Raw genomic sequence first — 12,809 nt, 5'->3', positions numbered from 1 at the left:
TTATCCCCTCCCATAAAACGCCTCGAGCATGATCAAGAAGAGGAAAAGTAAAACTAGTGTTAATTTTTATATTTGATTATTTTCTTTGCTTAAAGAGGCAGGAAGCTGCTGAAGTCTAGCAGGTACCAGTCCCACATGGGAACCCCTTTTCTGCAGAACGTATGACTAACCTTCAAGCTGGGAAGTGAAGTTAGAAACTGCTCCCTCAGTGCTCTCACAGACACTGCAGGCAGCATGGATGCAGCAGTGCCCGGAGAGCCATTCATACCAACAAGCCTGAGTTCTTCACGCCCATCAGGAAAGCAAGTGAACACAGGCACCAGTGGCTGTCCCCAACACAGCTTTCTCAGAAGTGGCCACAGGATCAATACTTGATACCATGAAGTGAATCTCACGGAGCAATAAAGCATACCAAAGCAATTCCACTTGGTGCAAAAAACATCACCTGACAAATATATATATATTTTTTAAGGTCTTTTACCCTACCAGAAATTGAAAGTCCTGAGGTGAAGGATTAGAATGGACCACGAAGTACTGCAAACTAAAATGAGAGCTGCGTGGTTTTCAGTGTCCACCTTGGAGGTGGACAAACAGTGAAGTGGTAAGATTTTAGATGGCAGAAATTAAGGATGCAACTATTGCATTTATTTATGGAAAAAACATCTGAGAATCACAATGACTTTCCAAAGCAGACAGACCTGTCCTGAACAGCCAGCCTGCTCCAGAGCGGGAGAGAACTGAGCTGACTTACCTTGCTCTGTGTGAACTCTCTGAACATGGCTGCCAGCCCATCATCGTCAACGTCCCCATCAGTTTTAATAGCAACATTAAGAATGTGAATGGGCTCCTCACGGGCAGCCTGCAATTTGAAGAACACATGCCTCATAAATAAACTGTGAACAACAACTCTTAAACTCAGGTCCCATAGGAAACAGACGACTTCAGCAGAGTTTGCTATCAAATAAGGAGAACTACAGAGGAAATCCTTGATCAAGCAGCCCCACAAGTTCATGTTTCAGAAGTAAGAGAGAAAATTCACAAACAGAAAACAGGAGCTTCGTTTGGAGGATCCAGTTCTGACTTGGTGAACTCAAGCATGCCTCATTTGGATGCAAAATGAATGCGGGGTCAGGGCCTCTCTTCATGAGATGCAATGCAGGCAAGGCATAAAAGGGCTCTGGCATCTTGAAAGGTAATGGCATTAAGTAAATTTAGTATAAGAGCAAAACATTGTGCACTTTCACATCTGCAACAGAATGAAATAATGTAATTGGAAGTGTCAATGACATTGGAGGTCTGAGAAGTGACAAACGTAGTGCTCAAAAATTTGTGGTTAACTCTGACAAACTGAGTATGAACTGAAAATTTTCCTTGGTGAAATGAGGAGTTAAAGAGAAAGATCTGAGGACATTAAGGTTGATGGCAATGCTCTGGAACAAGGCCTCAGTATTTATACACATCCAGATCAACAGCTAAGTTTAAAACCAAGCCCTGCTCTGAATACAGACTGCACTGCACCAGAGGTCCCAGCTGCTGGGGGCAGGACTGAGCAGTGAGCAGCTACCTGTGGTGCCAGGGACAGCAGTTCTTCTGTCACTAAGAATTACAAACCATCTGCTTCCTCTGCACCTGTTCTCCATGTCAGTGCAAAAACTGTCAGGGCTCCAACTCTCTTTTTTCTCATAAAAAGAGTTCTAACTGGCAAAAGAGAGAGAACAGACAGAATGTAAAGCAAGTGGAAACGTACTCTGTCTGAGCTCTCAGTTACACTGCCATGGATCCAATAATTCTACTGATGCTAAAAGCAACAATCTGAATTTACATGGAGAGTAAGACATAACTCTGGTTTTAGAACAGTCAGGAAATGGCCACCAACTTTTATTCACCCGCTGTGAAAAGAGCAAACAAAACACATACATAAATACATAAAGCTCTTAACTCCTGCTTCCAGCATTGGAACAAGTGGCAAGTATCTAGCCTGCAGTCACTGCAGCATTCTGCATGTCTTCCATTTCCAAACTGAGAGCAACCTCCAGAGAGAAAAATTACTGTACCTTGTCTTCATCATAGAGGGAAGCATGGCCAGCTTCAGGGAAGGTTGGGCTCTGGGGAGGAGAGTCGCAGAAACAACTCATCACTTCATCAAAGATTCTGAAATACACAAGAGAAGTATTAGTCATAAACACACTGCTGTAGCTCACTGAAGGCATACAGCCCTAAAATCCACAAATCACATTGCCGAGAGGAGAGGAGAGAAAAGGCCTGCTTCCATTTGCAGGACTGAGACTCAAAAGATGAGGAGGCAGCATCTCCTCCACCCTTCCACCCGAGCAGAGCCTGCATCTTCCTGCACTTGTCACAGATCCTATGGCCGCAGGCACTCATGACTGCTATGAGCTCTGCTGCCTTTTTTGTCTAGTCCAGAAACGCTGAAAGCACAAAGAATATCCCCTCCTCTGTGTACAGGAGCACTGGAAATCAGCACAGAAGCAGACGATCTCCAGCCAGCAGCAGTTCTGGATGCTGCTCCTTCTGGCCACACGCTGCTCTGGCAGCGGCCTGAAAATTTCCGTTAGCTGAAGGAGGCAGATGAGAGGATCCCAACAGACACCCCAAGAGCTGAACAAACAAGCTCAGGATCGCTTTGAGCCTGCTTCTAAACAGTCCCATTTGCGCCCACCAAGGAACACAACCATCAGCCTCCCCACATACCTGACAAAATCCTCAAACGTGCGGAAGGAGACCATTCCACCCATCCGCTGGCACGGCGGGGTGAACGAGTTGTCCAGCAGCACATCACTCACACTGGCTACGTGGACCATCCCGTAGTGATTGAGGTTGGAAGAGAAGGACATTCTAAATGGCAACGCAATAACAGCACAGTCAGTAGGGACAAGGGAGAGAAGGTCACCTGAGGACAAACGTCTGTGTGTGCGCACGTGCTCCGACCACCCAACACATGGCTGTTTATCCTGAGTGACACTGCAGGACTGCTGGGTTCTCGGCACGCCAGAGCTGCTGTGCTGCCATTTCCTAGGGCCCTGCAATGGTGGCACGTGTCTGCTGCCACTGATTCTCTTACCTGGACATCCTCCCAAGGCACAGAGTCAGGAAACAATGTTATAAGCCCTCAGAACCAGTACTTCTTAGGGTTAAGTGAGGTGACAGGTGAACTATGACTATGCAAAGCTGAACACATTTTTCCCCCCAATATGGTCCTTTACTTTACAGGTGGAATAGCAGCCACTCCTCTTCTGCTCCTGCCTGTACAGTGAGTGCAGCACTCAGCCAGGGCCAATTCCTGATGTCAGTGAGTGGCACCAGGACAGATTTACACAAGCTCAGAGGAAGGCACCAAGTAAAGGACTTCTGTTTAGGGCAAAACTGCTCACTGCAAAGGTCAGTATTCTTTCCTGGAGAAGGCATGATCCTGTGTACATTAAAGTATCACTGACTTCTCAGATAGTTCAACAGCTGTGGCAGCATACACTGTAGTGAAATTGCTGGTGTTCATTTGGGCAGTGAGCTTTTATGTTAATTTGGGCAGTGAGCTTTTGTCATCTGTTTCTTGTGTTTATTTTTCTGATTTGCTTTTGTTGTTGTCACAGCTCCACGTTGTCATGGCCAAGACTAGCAGAGGAAGTTCCTTGCATGTCAACACAAATACTCCAACCAACTAAACACCCCCTCTCCAGCAAGTAGAATGGGGTTTTGCCTTCTCTGGAGTAAAGGGGAACAGCGCTCCTCATTTCTGCACTGCACACTACAGACCCAGCTGCATTCCCTGCAGGATGGGCTCCTGCAGCTCAGGGCAGCCCGCCCTCCCTTCCCTCCCCTTGGGGCTTAGGACACATCAACAAAGTCAAGTTCTGTCCTCCCCAGGTGGTGCCGTAAGGGCAGGAATGAGGGCACTGATTCAGCACAGCACCACAGCAACGTCCACCTCCTGCTGTCCCACCAGCGCTCACGTGGTGCCGGATGGGCATGGCTCACACTGCTGCTTCATTCACTCCCCTGTCCTTCCCACAGAAAGCCACTGTGACACGGCCCTAAGAACACCAATAGCCACTCTAAGCTATCATCAGTTTGATTAATAGCTCTCTGTGTATAAAGTCAATGTTTCTGTAATTTATCTCTGATTAAGAGCCATGAGACTTTCGAGCCCGTTTGTACTATTTTCCCTAAATAGGCATGTAAGCAGTAATAAATAATAAGTATTCATGTTTTGAAAGAGAAAAATGTTTCAGGACATGCCTTGGTGTACATTTCTTACAGCCAATACAAAACATATCACAGAACAGTAACTAAACAAAGAGACAGCAGACATTTTTCATGTATTATTTAAAACGAGAAATACTTTTCAACTGAGACACGGGAGGAAAAATTAGCATCCAGAACACAACAAAACATGCTGTCAGCTGTTGGAGATGCAGATTCATCTATGGCACGAGGGAGGTAAGACAGCCTCAACGAATTCTAAGCTAGTTGCGAGAAACCAGAGCGGCAACAGGTGTGCTATGAGCCCGAGGCAAAGCCCTGCTCCCTGTGCCACCCCACAGAGGGACCAGCTGGGATCCCGTTCCAAAAGGAGAGACCCACGCAGGAGCTGCGCTCCGCACTGCAGGCGCACCGAGCAGATTTAACTGTGGAGACTGCTGCATGCAAAGCTGCTTTTAAAAAGGGTGGTGAAGAGCTGAAAACATGTTTTAGACAAAGGGAGAGGAAAAGGGAGGGAGAAGAGTTACGTTTGAGAGCTTCCGAAGCAAAGAGAAGGGCACTACAACAAAACATGTTAGAACATTGAGCACTAGACTACTTCTTTCTAGTCTTTCTGTTCAAGTTTTAAAAGATGATGAGTACCGTACCTGTTTAGCGTGGGGATGTTCCCTCTGTAATCAAACAACCACAGTTAGTTACAGATTGGTTAGTGAAAGCCATCATCAAAAACTATCATCAGGCTGGTCCGCAGACCAGCGACACCTTTAAATTGACCGAACCCAAATTTGTCCAGCAGAAATTAGGCAGAATTCAGTTTCATTGACCCTGAGGAGGCACCCACCACCTGACTTGCCACGACTGCCACGGGAGCAAACACAGACCATGCACATGACATGCAAGTAACACATATGAGGAAAGCACGCTGCATTCGCAAGGCACCCTGCATTCCTACAGCACCTCATGGCACTGCTGCAAGCCCTGTGCAAACACCAACGGAGCTTCAAAGGTCAGAGTGGGAGTCAGCCCCACCTGACAGAAGAGCAAACAGCAGCACAGATGCAAAAGAGTGACTGTGTCCCATAGGGAGACTGCAACAGAAAAAAAAGCCAAATCCTCATTGCCAAACCTCCCCAGTAAGCAGCAGCCCACAGGGCGAGAACAAAGCAAATGCACACAAACACCACGGAACATTTGGCATTTGCAGCATCAAGGCCATGAACACCAAAAAGAGCAAACACAACTTGAGACCAACTTCAGCAAAATTGAGTGGTTCTTTCATAACATCAGCCCACAACTCCCCGCTTTTCTGCTTGCAAACCACAACTCAGCAATGGCTGCGAGCTAAATGGAGCTGAGGTGCACAGCTTCCCAGCAGTGGTCACACTTTGCCCATCCATTCACAGGAGCACAAGGTGGCAAATGGCTCCATGCAAGATGCAGAAATGGCTGCAGTGTGGCATTCAAAATAGCAAAGATTGAATCAGAAATACACACATGCGCCCAGGAGGCTTGTGCAGGGATCAGCAACGTGGAAAGGTCAAAAGTAAAGCTTCAGGGAGCACAGATCTGGCCATTTGTCCTTCCCTCCCTACAGAAACCTGGGGAAGACCAAACTACAGAGTTTCCTAATGCCTTTAGCCACAGGCAAGGCCCTGGGCTGCTGGATATAAAGTCCTGGTGATCAGCGACCCCAGTGTTTCCATGGTCACAGCCCTCAGTGGACTCAATGCACCCTGCTCAAAAACAGATTTTGTTACATCAGAATCACATTCACTGTGAGGCTGCACATTCAGTGCTTTACTGACAGAGGCACAGAAGTTCCCCTGACTTCCTTAAGCCATAGGGCAGAAAACAAAACTTCTGGGGCTGAAGACATGCCTATCTGCTGCTTAATAACTAAATTTAAATAACTCCATTTGCAGTCTGCGGGACAGACAGTTTGCTGAGAGCCTGCTGCTAGGGCTGAAAGGGACACAGGGATGCAGGGTTTTGTGCCTTTTTTCTGTCTTGCTAAGTGGTGGGAAAGCTGCATGTGATCTCCTTCAGATGGAAAGAAAAGAACAGCCTGGTGAGAACAGGCAGCTCCTACACGTGGTGCACTCACGTAGTGCTCCCTGGGATGCTTTCAGAAAACTGAAAGAAGAAAGCCAACCAAACAGTGCAACAAACACTCATTTCTGCCTCAAAGAGAGCACCCTGCTGCCCTGCTCTGGGAACCACTCCCAGACCACTTGGAATGCAGGTGGAGAGATTCTGGCAAGAATCACAGCAGGAAAACAGATCTCAAGAAGGAGTGGAGCACAGCAGCAGGGCTGTGCCATAACCACAGGCACGGCTGCAGGAACCCTCCTGTATCCCAGCTCAGCTGTCACTGTCACCATCCCACACCAAGAGCCAAGGGCTGATGTGTGCAGCACAGGCGGGCCCTGGGGCGAGGTGTGACTGAAAGGCATCGCACCTCCGCAGCTCCACGAACACGGCTGCAAAGCTTGCAGGGGAACCAGCAGGAGCACAGCTCTGGCACAGCGCCGCTGCCATGCGGCTGGCCACGACCAGGAGCCCTCCCACCACCCCTCACCCTGACCTTCACCAAATACCCCCCCACCCGGGGGGCTGATCCCACAGCAGTGTCCCCCAGCCCCATGCAAGCAGCACCACACGGCCTCATGTCGCAATTACTCCTCCTGCTCAAGCAAAGGAAAATCCCCCCAGGTCCTTCCTGCACCTTCTGGGTGAATTTCCATTCCTTCCCCCACCCCCGGCAGCTCTGGCCGTGCGTGCGAAGCGCCGCGGGTTGCAGCAAGCTGTGATGGAGGTGCCGGCGTGGGGCAAAGCTTTTGAAATCAGGCAGCAAAGCAGAATCAGCAGAGGTTGGCTGAATAACCCACTTGTAGTTATTAACAGCAGTAACACAGGAGAAAGAGCAATTCCACTGGCTGTGACCAGTGGCACTCCTCTTATGTTTCTTCATTTCTGTAGAAGAATCTAAACAGAAGGCTGTGAAACATGCCTCAAACCATACATTTTGATTGGGTTTTTCCTCTCCCTCTTTCTTCCCTTATTCTTCTGCTCCCTCTGTGATTCAGCCAAGCTGAATCTGCTACTGAAGTCCAATTTGCATAAAATTATCATCGTTCCATTCAGTTTGCTGCCCCTTCAACAGCCCGTTCTTTCCTCCGCTGGAAGATTTCGCCCTTTCTGAAACAGCCAAGCCAAGGGAACTGCAACCCATTACTGCTGCCTGCTGTCTAATTAACATCAAACCCTCAGCACGAGGCTGCGGGGATTTACAGGTGTCCTGGAATCATTCCCCCCTCCCTCCCGGCAGCAGCCGCTCTCCTGCAGCACGGAGGGGACCTCAGGCTGCTGACGGCACATTTTGGGCTGTGCGCTCGGCCCGCAGCAGAGCAGCTCTTTCCACACAAGGAATCCAATGGCTGAAACAAGAGGCTGTTCTAACAGCTATTGCAGGCCACAGGAAACATGTTCATTTTGTTAGAAATTCAGATCTCCTGACTGTGTCATTGTAAAATGATGAGGCAGGCTAGTGGGAAGGTACTTAAAGCTCTGCTCTATCTGTATGCCAGTTTGGGCCCTTGATTCTTCTATAAAAACCACTGTTTGGAAACATCAATGTAAAATTTGGCTTTCAGCTTTCAAAATGGTTTCAACCTGTAAGCTAAGGAAGAGGCTGACAAAAAGAACAACCAAAGTACTCCATAGATGACAAAACATCAAGAGACAGCTCCAAGAAACATGCATCGCTCTTAAGCTTTGAAATCAGCAACACCAAAGTCCAAGGAAGGTGCCAACAAACATCCACAAGCACAAAAAAGAGATACTGGGCAGAAACAGGCACAAGATAGTTGAGACATTGATGCTGAGACGCTTGGAAATACAAGACAACCAACGACAGGACCCAAGTTCCACTCTCAGAAGCATCAAGGACAACAGAATGCAGTTCCAGGAAGGGATTCAGACAAACCTAAGGCATCTGCTTGTATGCACGTTGCGTGCATTCTCAACTCCAAACACAATCAGAGTTAGCAGCCCGTTTGAGCTGCCAAATAAAACTTGCTTTAAAGCTAAGTAAGACAATTGTCAAATCTTAAAGTCCTTGGTGGCTTGGAATGTACCCAGAGCAAAGCTGCACCACTAAAACCTTCCATCGCTTCCACCACCCGATCTCGTCCAGGTTTGAGATTCTCCACGACATTTCAAGGCCACCTGTGTGGCACAAGGGACAAAAGCCCCGTTGAAAGAACACTGTATTTCCCTCTCTCTCTTCTTATACCAGATACACAATGTTTCTTTGAACAGTTTTTAAGCCAAGAACAAGGGAGCGCTGCTTCCCGTGCTGAACACCTAAGAAAGGCCTCTCAGTGCCTGTCACCCAGCTCACCATTCTTACAAAGGAAACCAAACCTCTGAACAGCAGGCAATATCCCACCAGTCTGCCACCTCAGCAGGGCAGACTGAACAAAAGGGAGGCAGAGAGCAGCTCAGATCAGGGCTTATTTCAATCTCACAGGCTTTCTCACCGGGACTGGAGACAACAGAAAGAGGCAGGTGATCCCAACACCAGGGCTCTGCACACAGGCACGTGCTTGCAGTACCCTGCTGCATCCCGGAGGTGCCCTTGGATTGCTTCCTCCAGATCCAATTACTGCAATGCTCTTTACTTGGAGAGGGCTGGGAGGCTCCATTTACTGCAAAAGGCACCAGATGGTTGCACCGTGCTCCTCGTCTGGCTTGCACTGGGCAAGGAGGAACGCCGGGCTTGATCTATACAGCCCTCTATGGTTTCAATTATAAGTTTTTCTCCCTACGCTTTGCCCTTGCAATTAAGATCAGTGGGGATTCTTACAACAGGATGTTTTCTATTAATTTAAACAAATAATTCCTTCCTTCAGCTTCTGCCCACAAAACCCACCAGGAGCGGGTTGCATTTCCATGATTTTGATATTCAGAATTAACAGTTTTTCTTTCCTGTCTCCACGCAAAGTTTTACTGGGGGCAGCTGATGGCAATCATTCAGTGGCCACAAATACAAAGTCTGAGTGCCTCCTGTGACCACCAGAAGTAGTGGGTGGGATTGTTTCAGTTGCAATTAAGAGAAGTTATATAAGGGTAAGTACTAATGGCAAAGAATTTAAGTATCCCACAGCCCTATCAGTCTGCAATTTTCTCTGCATAAATATTTTCTCCATTGAATTGTTCACAGAAATCAGTCAAAAAAGGGCCCAGGGTTTACAATTATCTGATCACGTGTTAGAAGATGTGTTGCATCGCAAAAGAACAGCTCCAAAACAGAATGCTGCCTTTGGGCCCTCAGGTACCCATTTCTGCTTGAGCAGGACCCAACCCTGCAGCGTCTCAGGGACATTTACTCAGCTGGGATACTTTGGCCTTGGGATTTGCCCCTTATTCCATCTGTCCATGCTAAAGAAGATAGAGAAGAACATATGAGGGTCTCAGAACATGGTCAAAAACAACGAAGAAGACTTAAGCAAGGCAGTGGCAGAGAGTTTGGAGATTTCATTGCTGCGTGTCCCAGGATTACCATAAGGCCTGCCTCAACGGGGTAGCTTAGATGTGTACATTCTGAGCTAATTTAATTCCCCAGGTATCCATACCCTGTTATCTGTTGCACTTCAGCCACACAATAGCTGTACAAGGCGGTATGCACTGCAAACAGCTGCATTAAGCAACAGGAGCAAAATTCAGCACCAACAGATGGAGGTGCACTCGAAGGAACAGAACCTGCCTGTGCCAGCAGTGAATTTGTCCCCAAAGCCTGCTTGCCTCTGCACAAGGAATGCAATGCATTTCCACTCAACCATCCGCAGTGCTGACTGTTGAAAAGCAGCATACAGCTTCAGAACATTGCTCCAGCAAATTCACAATAAAGAGGAGAGGAGATTTCAGGACAAAGAAGCTGCTCCCCAGGCAGGTAACAGTTCTCATCTCCCAGCTGACCTTGTCCAACTATGCTAGCACTCAGTACCAGCACAGTGGGCAGTGTGGGCAGCCCACGCAACCCGTAAGCAGAGGTGACAGACTAGCAAAGAGAGGAAATAGAGAACGAGGGGCTGCAAGGGAGGAGTATTGTAAAGAAGTACCAAAAATAGTATGCAATTATTTACAAACATTCTAGAGATGTAGGAAACAGATGAGACCAAATGCATGTCCCATTTGTATCACGAGTGTTTTGTGCTGCTTGTTGAGGACAGCCATTCATTTCTAGCAAACCAGATTCTGAAAACCATTTCATAAAATGTACTGATGGATTCTCAATGAAGCGAGACTGGACCCCATTGCCCAGCTCTACCAAAAATAAAATAAGGAAAAAGATGCTTGGAAACAAAGGAGGAAAATAGCACCTGTACCACACTGCCACCCAGCACAGATCAACAGCGGCACCCGGCGGCCACGGAGCAGCACTGCGCCTCGGGTCCAGCACACTGCAGCCCGGGACAGAACCACATCCTGCCCCAAGCACCTCATGAGGAAGACTCTGGGACCACCTGGCCTGACAGATGCTGGAGAAGTTCTGAAAAAAAAAATCAAAGCTTTTCTTAAAATACCCTCTGCACACACGAGAAGACGTGGCTCCTCCACAGGGCACAGCAGGGTACGGTTGGTGCTTTTGGTTGCAACTGTAAGATTCAGTCATCGTGAGAAACACGTTCTGAAAAATACTGACTGAAAACCAAAGTATTTCAAAACTCGAATGCTTCTGCATAAAACACATCTACATGTGCATCCACATCTCCTCAAACAAACAAAGGCTGCTCGTCCTTATGCCATAAAAGGTGTAACCACGTCAATAAAGCCAGGTTTAAAAGCACAACCAACCACAAAGAGTGACAAAAAGCTGGCGAGGGAGCAATGCAGCAAGAGGAAAGAGCCCAGCTGTTCTTTCTGCCTGCACCTGCATCTTTCAGAAAGCTCAAGATTCTGCCAGAACCGATTCTGTAGAGGAAAGTTACTACACAAGCTGAACTAAAAACTGGAACACATATGAAGACTGCAACATATTTAAATGAATCCAAATTGCTGGAACTACTGCCCATAGCTCTTGAGAATTTAAATAATTTAATAGAAAGAACTGGGTAACGTAGGGTTTTATCCTAAGAAATGTGTGTTTATTTGATGCCCTGGGATCATCCTTTTCTCTACGAGTTCTACCGTGAGATTTCTGTGCCAAGATAGCAAGTCCCTCACAGATCCCCGACTCCAAAGGCACTGAATGCATGATCTGACCTGTTTGGGTGGGAGGTGGGCAGCATGAACTGGAACTCCACCACGCAGGTGTTGTCCTTCAGCTGGCGGTGCTGGACGCTGTTCAGCTCGTAGGCAATGTACGCCCTGCGAACGTACACCTGGTTAAAGAGAAACCCCATCAGCTGACTGTGCTAAGGAGGCAGAAGGAGGAAAAAGACAAAGGACGGATCAAGAGAGATCATAAAAACACGAGAGTTACCTCCAGATGAATATAAAGACCTAATTCAACTAGAAGGATTAAAATATCGTTATTTGAGAAAGGCCGCTCTGGTGGCAAGCAGCCACAAGTTATAAGGTGGGCCGACCACATTCTCTGACAGCAGCTTCACCTTCCATCCCTTCAACCGTGCGAGTCTTCTTCAAGCAGAGAAGATAATTTGCATCTGAAATTCCAACCAACTATGAATGTTAATGCTGTTAAATGCCAGACTCCAACCACGCCAAATCCCACACAACCTACAGCTCCCAACCCTGCAGGGTAACACTGATTAAAAATTAATTTAAAATTATAAGTACTTGTTTTTTTCAGTGGGCAAAAACTTACCTCTAAAGCTGCCATTCTCACCACCTGGTTACTGTGGTAGAAAAAGTTGGGTAGCACATCAAAGATGGATGTCTCTGACAAAATGAGTTTCTAGAAGAGATGACATGAAGAAGATAAAATAGCACTGCCTGTCTCGCAAACATGATTTGGCCAAAAAAAAAACAAAAAAAAACCCTACCCCCTCCAAAAAAAAAAACACCAATCAACCAACCCTGGTTGGTTACTGACTAGTTCTATTTGCTTGCTTCTCCTGCCATTCCATGAGGACTAGGATGTTTTCACGCTACATGGTATCAGCGTAGTAATGGAAACATAAAGAGGGGAAGTCAGGAACCAGGCTGATACAACTCAAAGCCACGAGGAACTTGGGACCACACATGAGTTTTAAAGCAGCAACCTGAAGCTCAGCGAGAAGGGAGCAGGGAACCAAGAAGAGTTTGGCAGATACCTGCAGGTTCTCAATGCAGAACTGGTGCCCGTACATGTCAATGGCAGACAGGAAGATGGACTCCACCTGGTTGTGACGCAGCTCGTAGGACGGCAAATGGGAAGCAATGAGAACCTGGCAAACAGCAAACACAAAGCGTGTGGGTGAGGGGAGCTCTGCCGGGCCACAGGCAGCAGGCCGTAACTCCAAGGCAGCAATATTCTGCTCCATCCAAGAAAAGGCTTCTCCTGTGAATTCGGTGGCACCTGGGTGATGCTGCAAACTCCCTCCCCTCCCCAGCCTCATTTGTGTATCCGCTCGGTTTGTATTATT

General features: G+C 47.5%; 1 protein-coding gene across 6 annotated transcripts in view; it reads right to left on the bottom strand.

Annotated features, from left to right (window-relative positions):
• The window catches only part of ACACA (acetyl-CoA carboxylase alpha), a 112,866-nt gene that overhangs the window by 54,959 nt on the left and 45,098 nt on the right, over nucleotides 1–12,809 (bottom strand). For 4 of the 6 annotated variants that reach the window (XM_048967119.1, XM_048967122.1, XM_048967125.1 and 1 more), the window contains 7 exons: nucleotides 12,498–12,611; nucleotides 12,050–12,139; nucleotides 11,485–11,603; nucleotides 4,866–4,889; nucleotides 2,713–2,856; nucleotides 2,055–2,151; nucleotides 752–859 (listed from right to left, as the gene is read on the bottom strand). In XM_048967119.1, coding sequence (XP_048823076.1) covers nucleotides 752–859; nucleotides 2,055–2,151; nucleotides 2,713–2,856; nucleotides 4,866–4,889; nucleotides 11,485–11,603; nucleotides 12,050–12,139; nucleotides 12,498–12,611 — 696 coding nt within the window. The remainder of the gene's footprint in view (nucleotides 1–751; nucleotides 860–2,054; nucleotides 2,152–2,712; nucleotides 2,857–4,865; nucleotides 4,890–11,484; nucleotides 11,604–12,049; nucleotides 12,140–12,497; nucleotides 12,612–12,809) is intronic. The other 2 variants (XM_048967120.1, XM_048967123.1) reach the window with 1 other exon arrangement.

The sequence above is a fragment of the Lagopus muta genome, chromosome 20 (assembly GCF_023343835.1).
Source record: "Lagopus muta isolate bLagMut1 chromosome 20, bLagMut1 primary, whole genome shotgun sequence".
NCBI classification, from domain to species: Eukaryota; Metazoa; Chordata; class Aves; order Galliformes; family Phasianidae; genus Lagopus; species Lagopus muta.
This window is presented reverse-complemented; position numbering and strand designations above follow the sequence as displayed.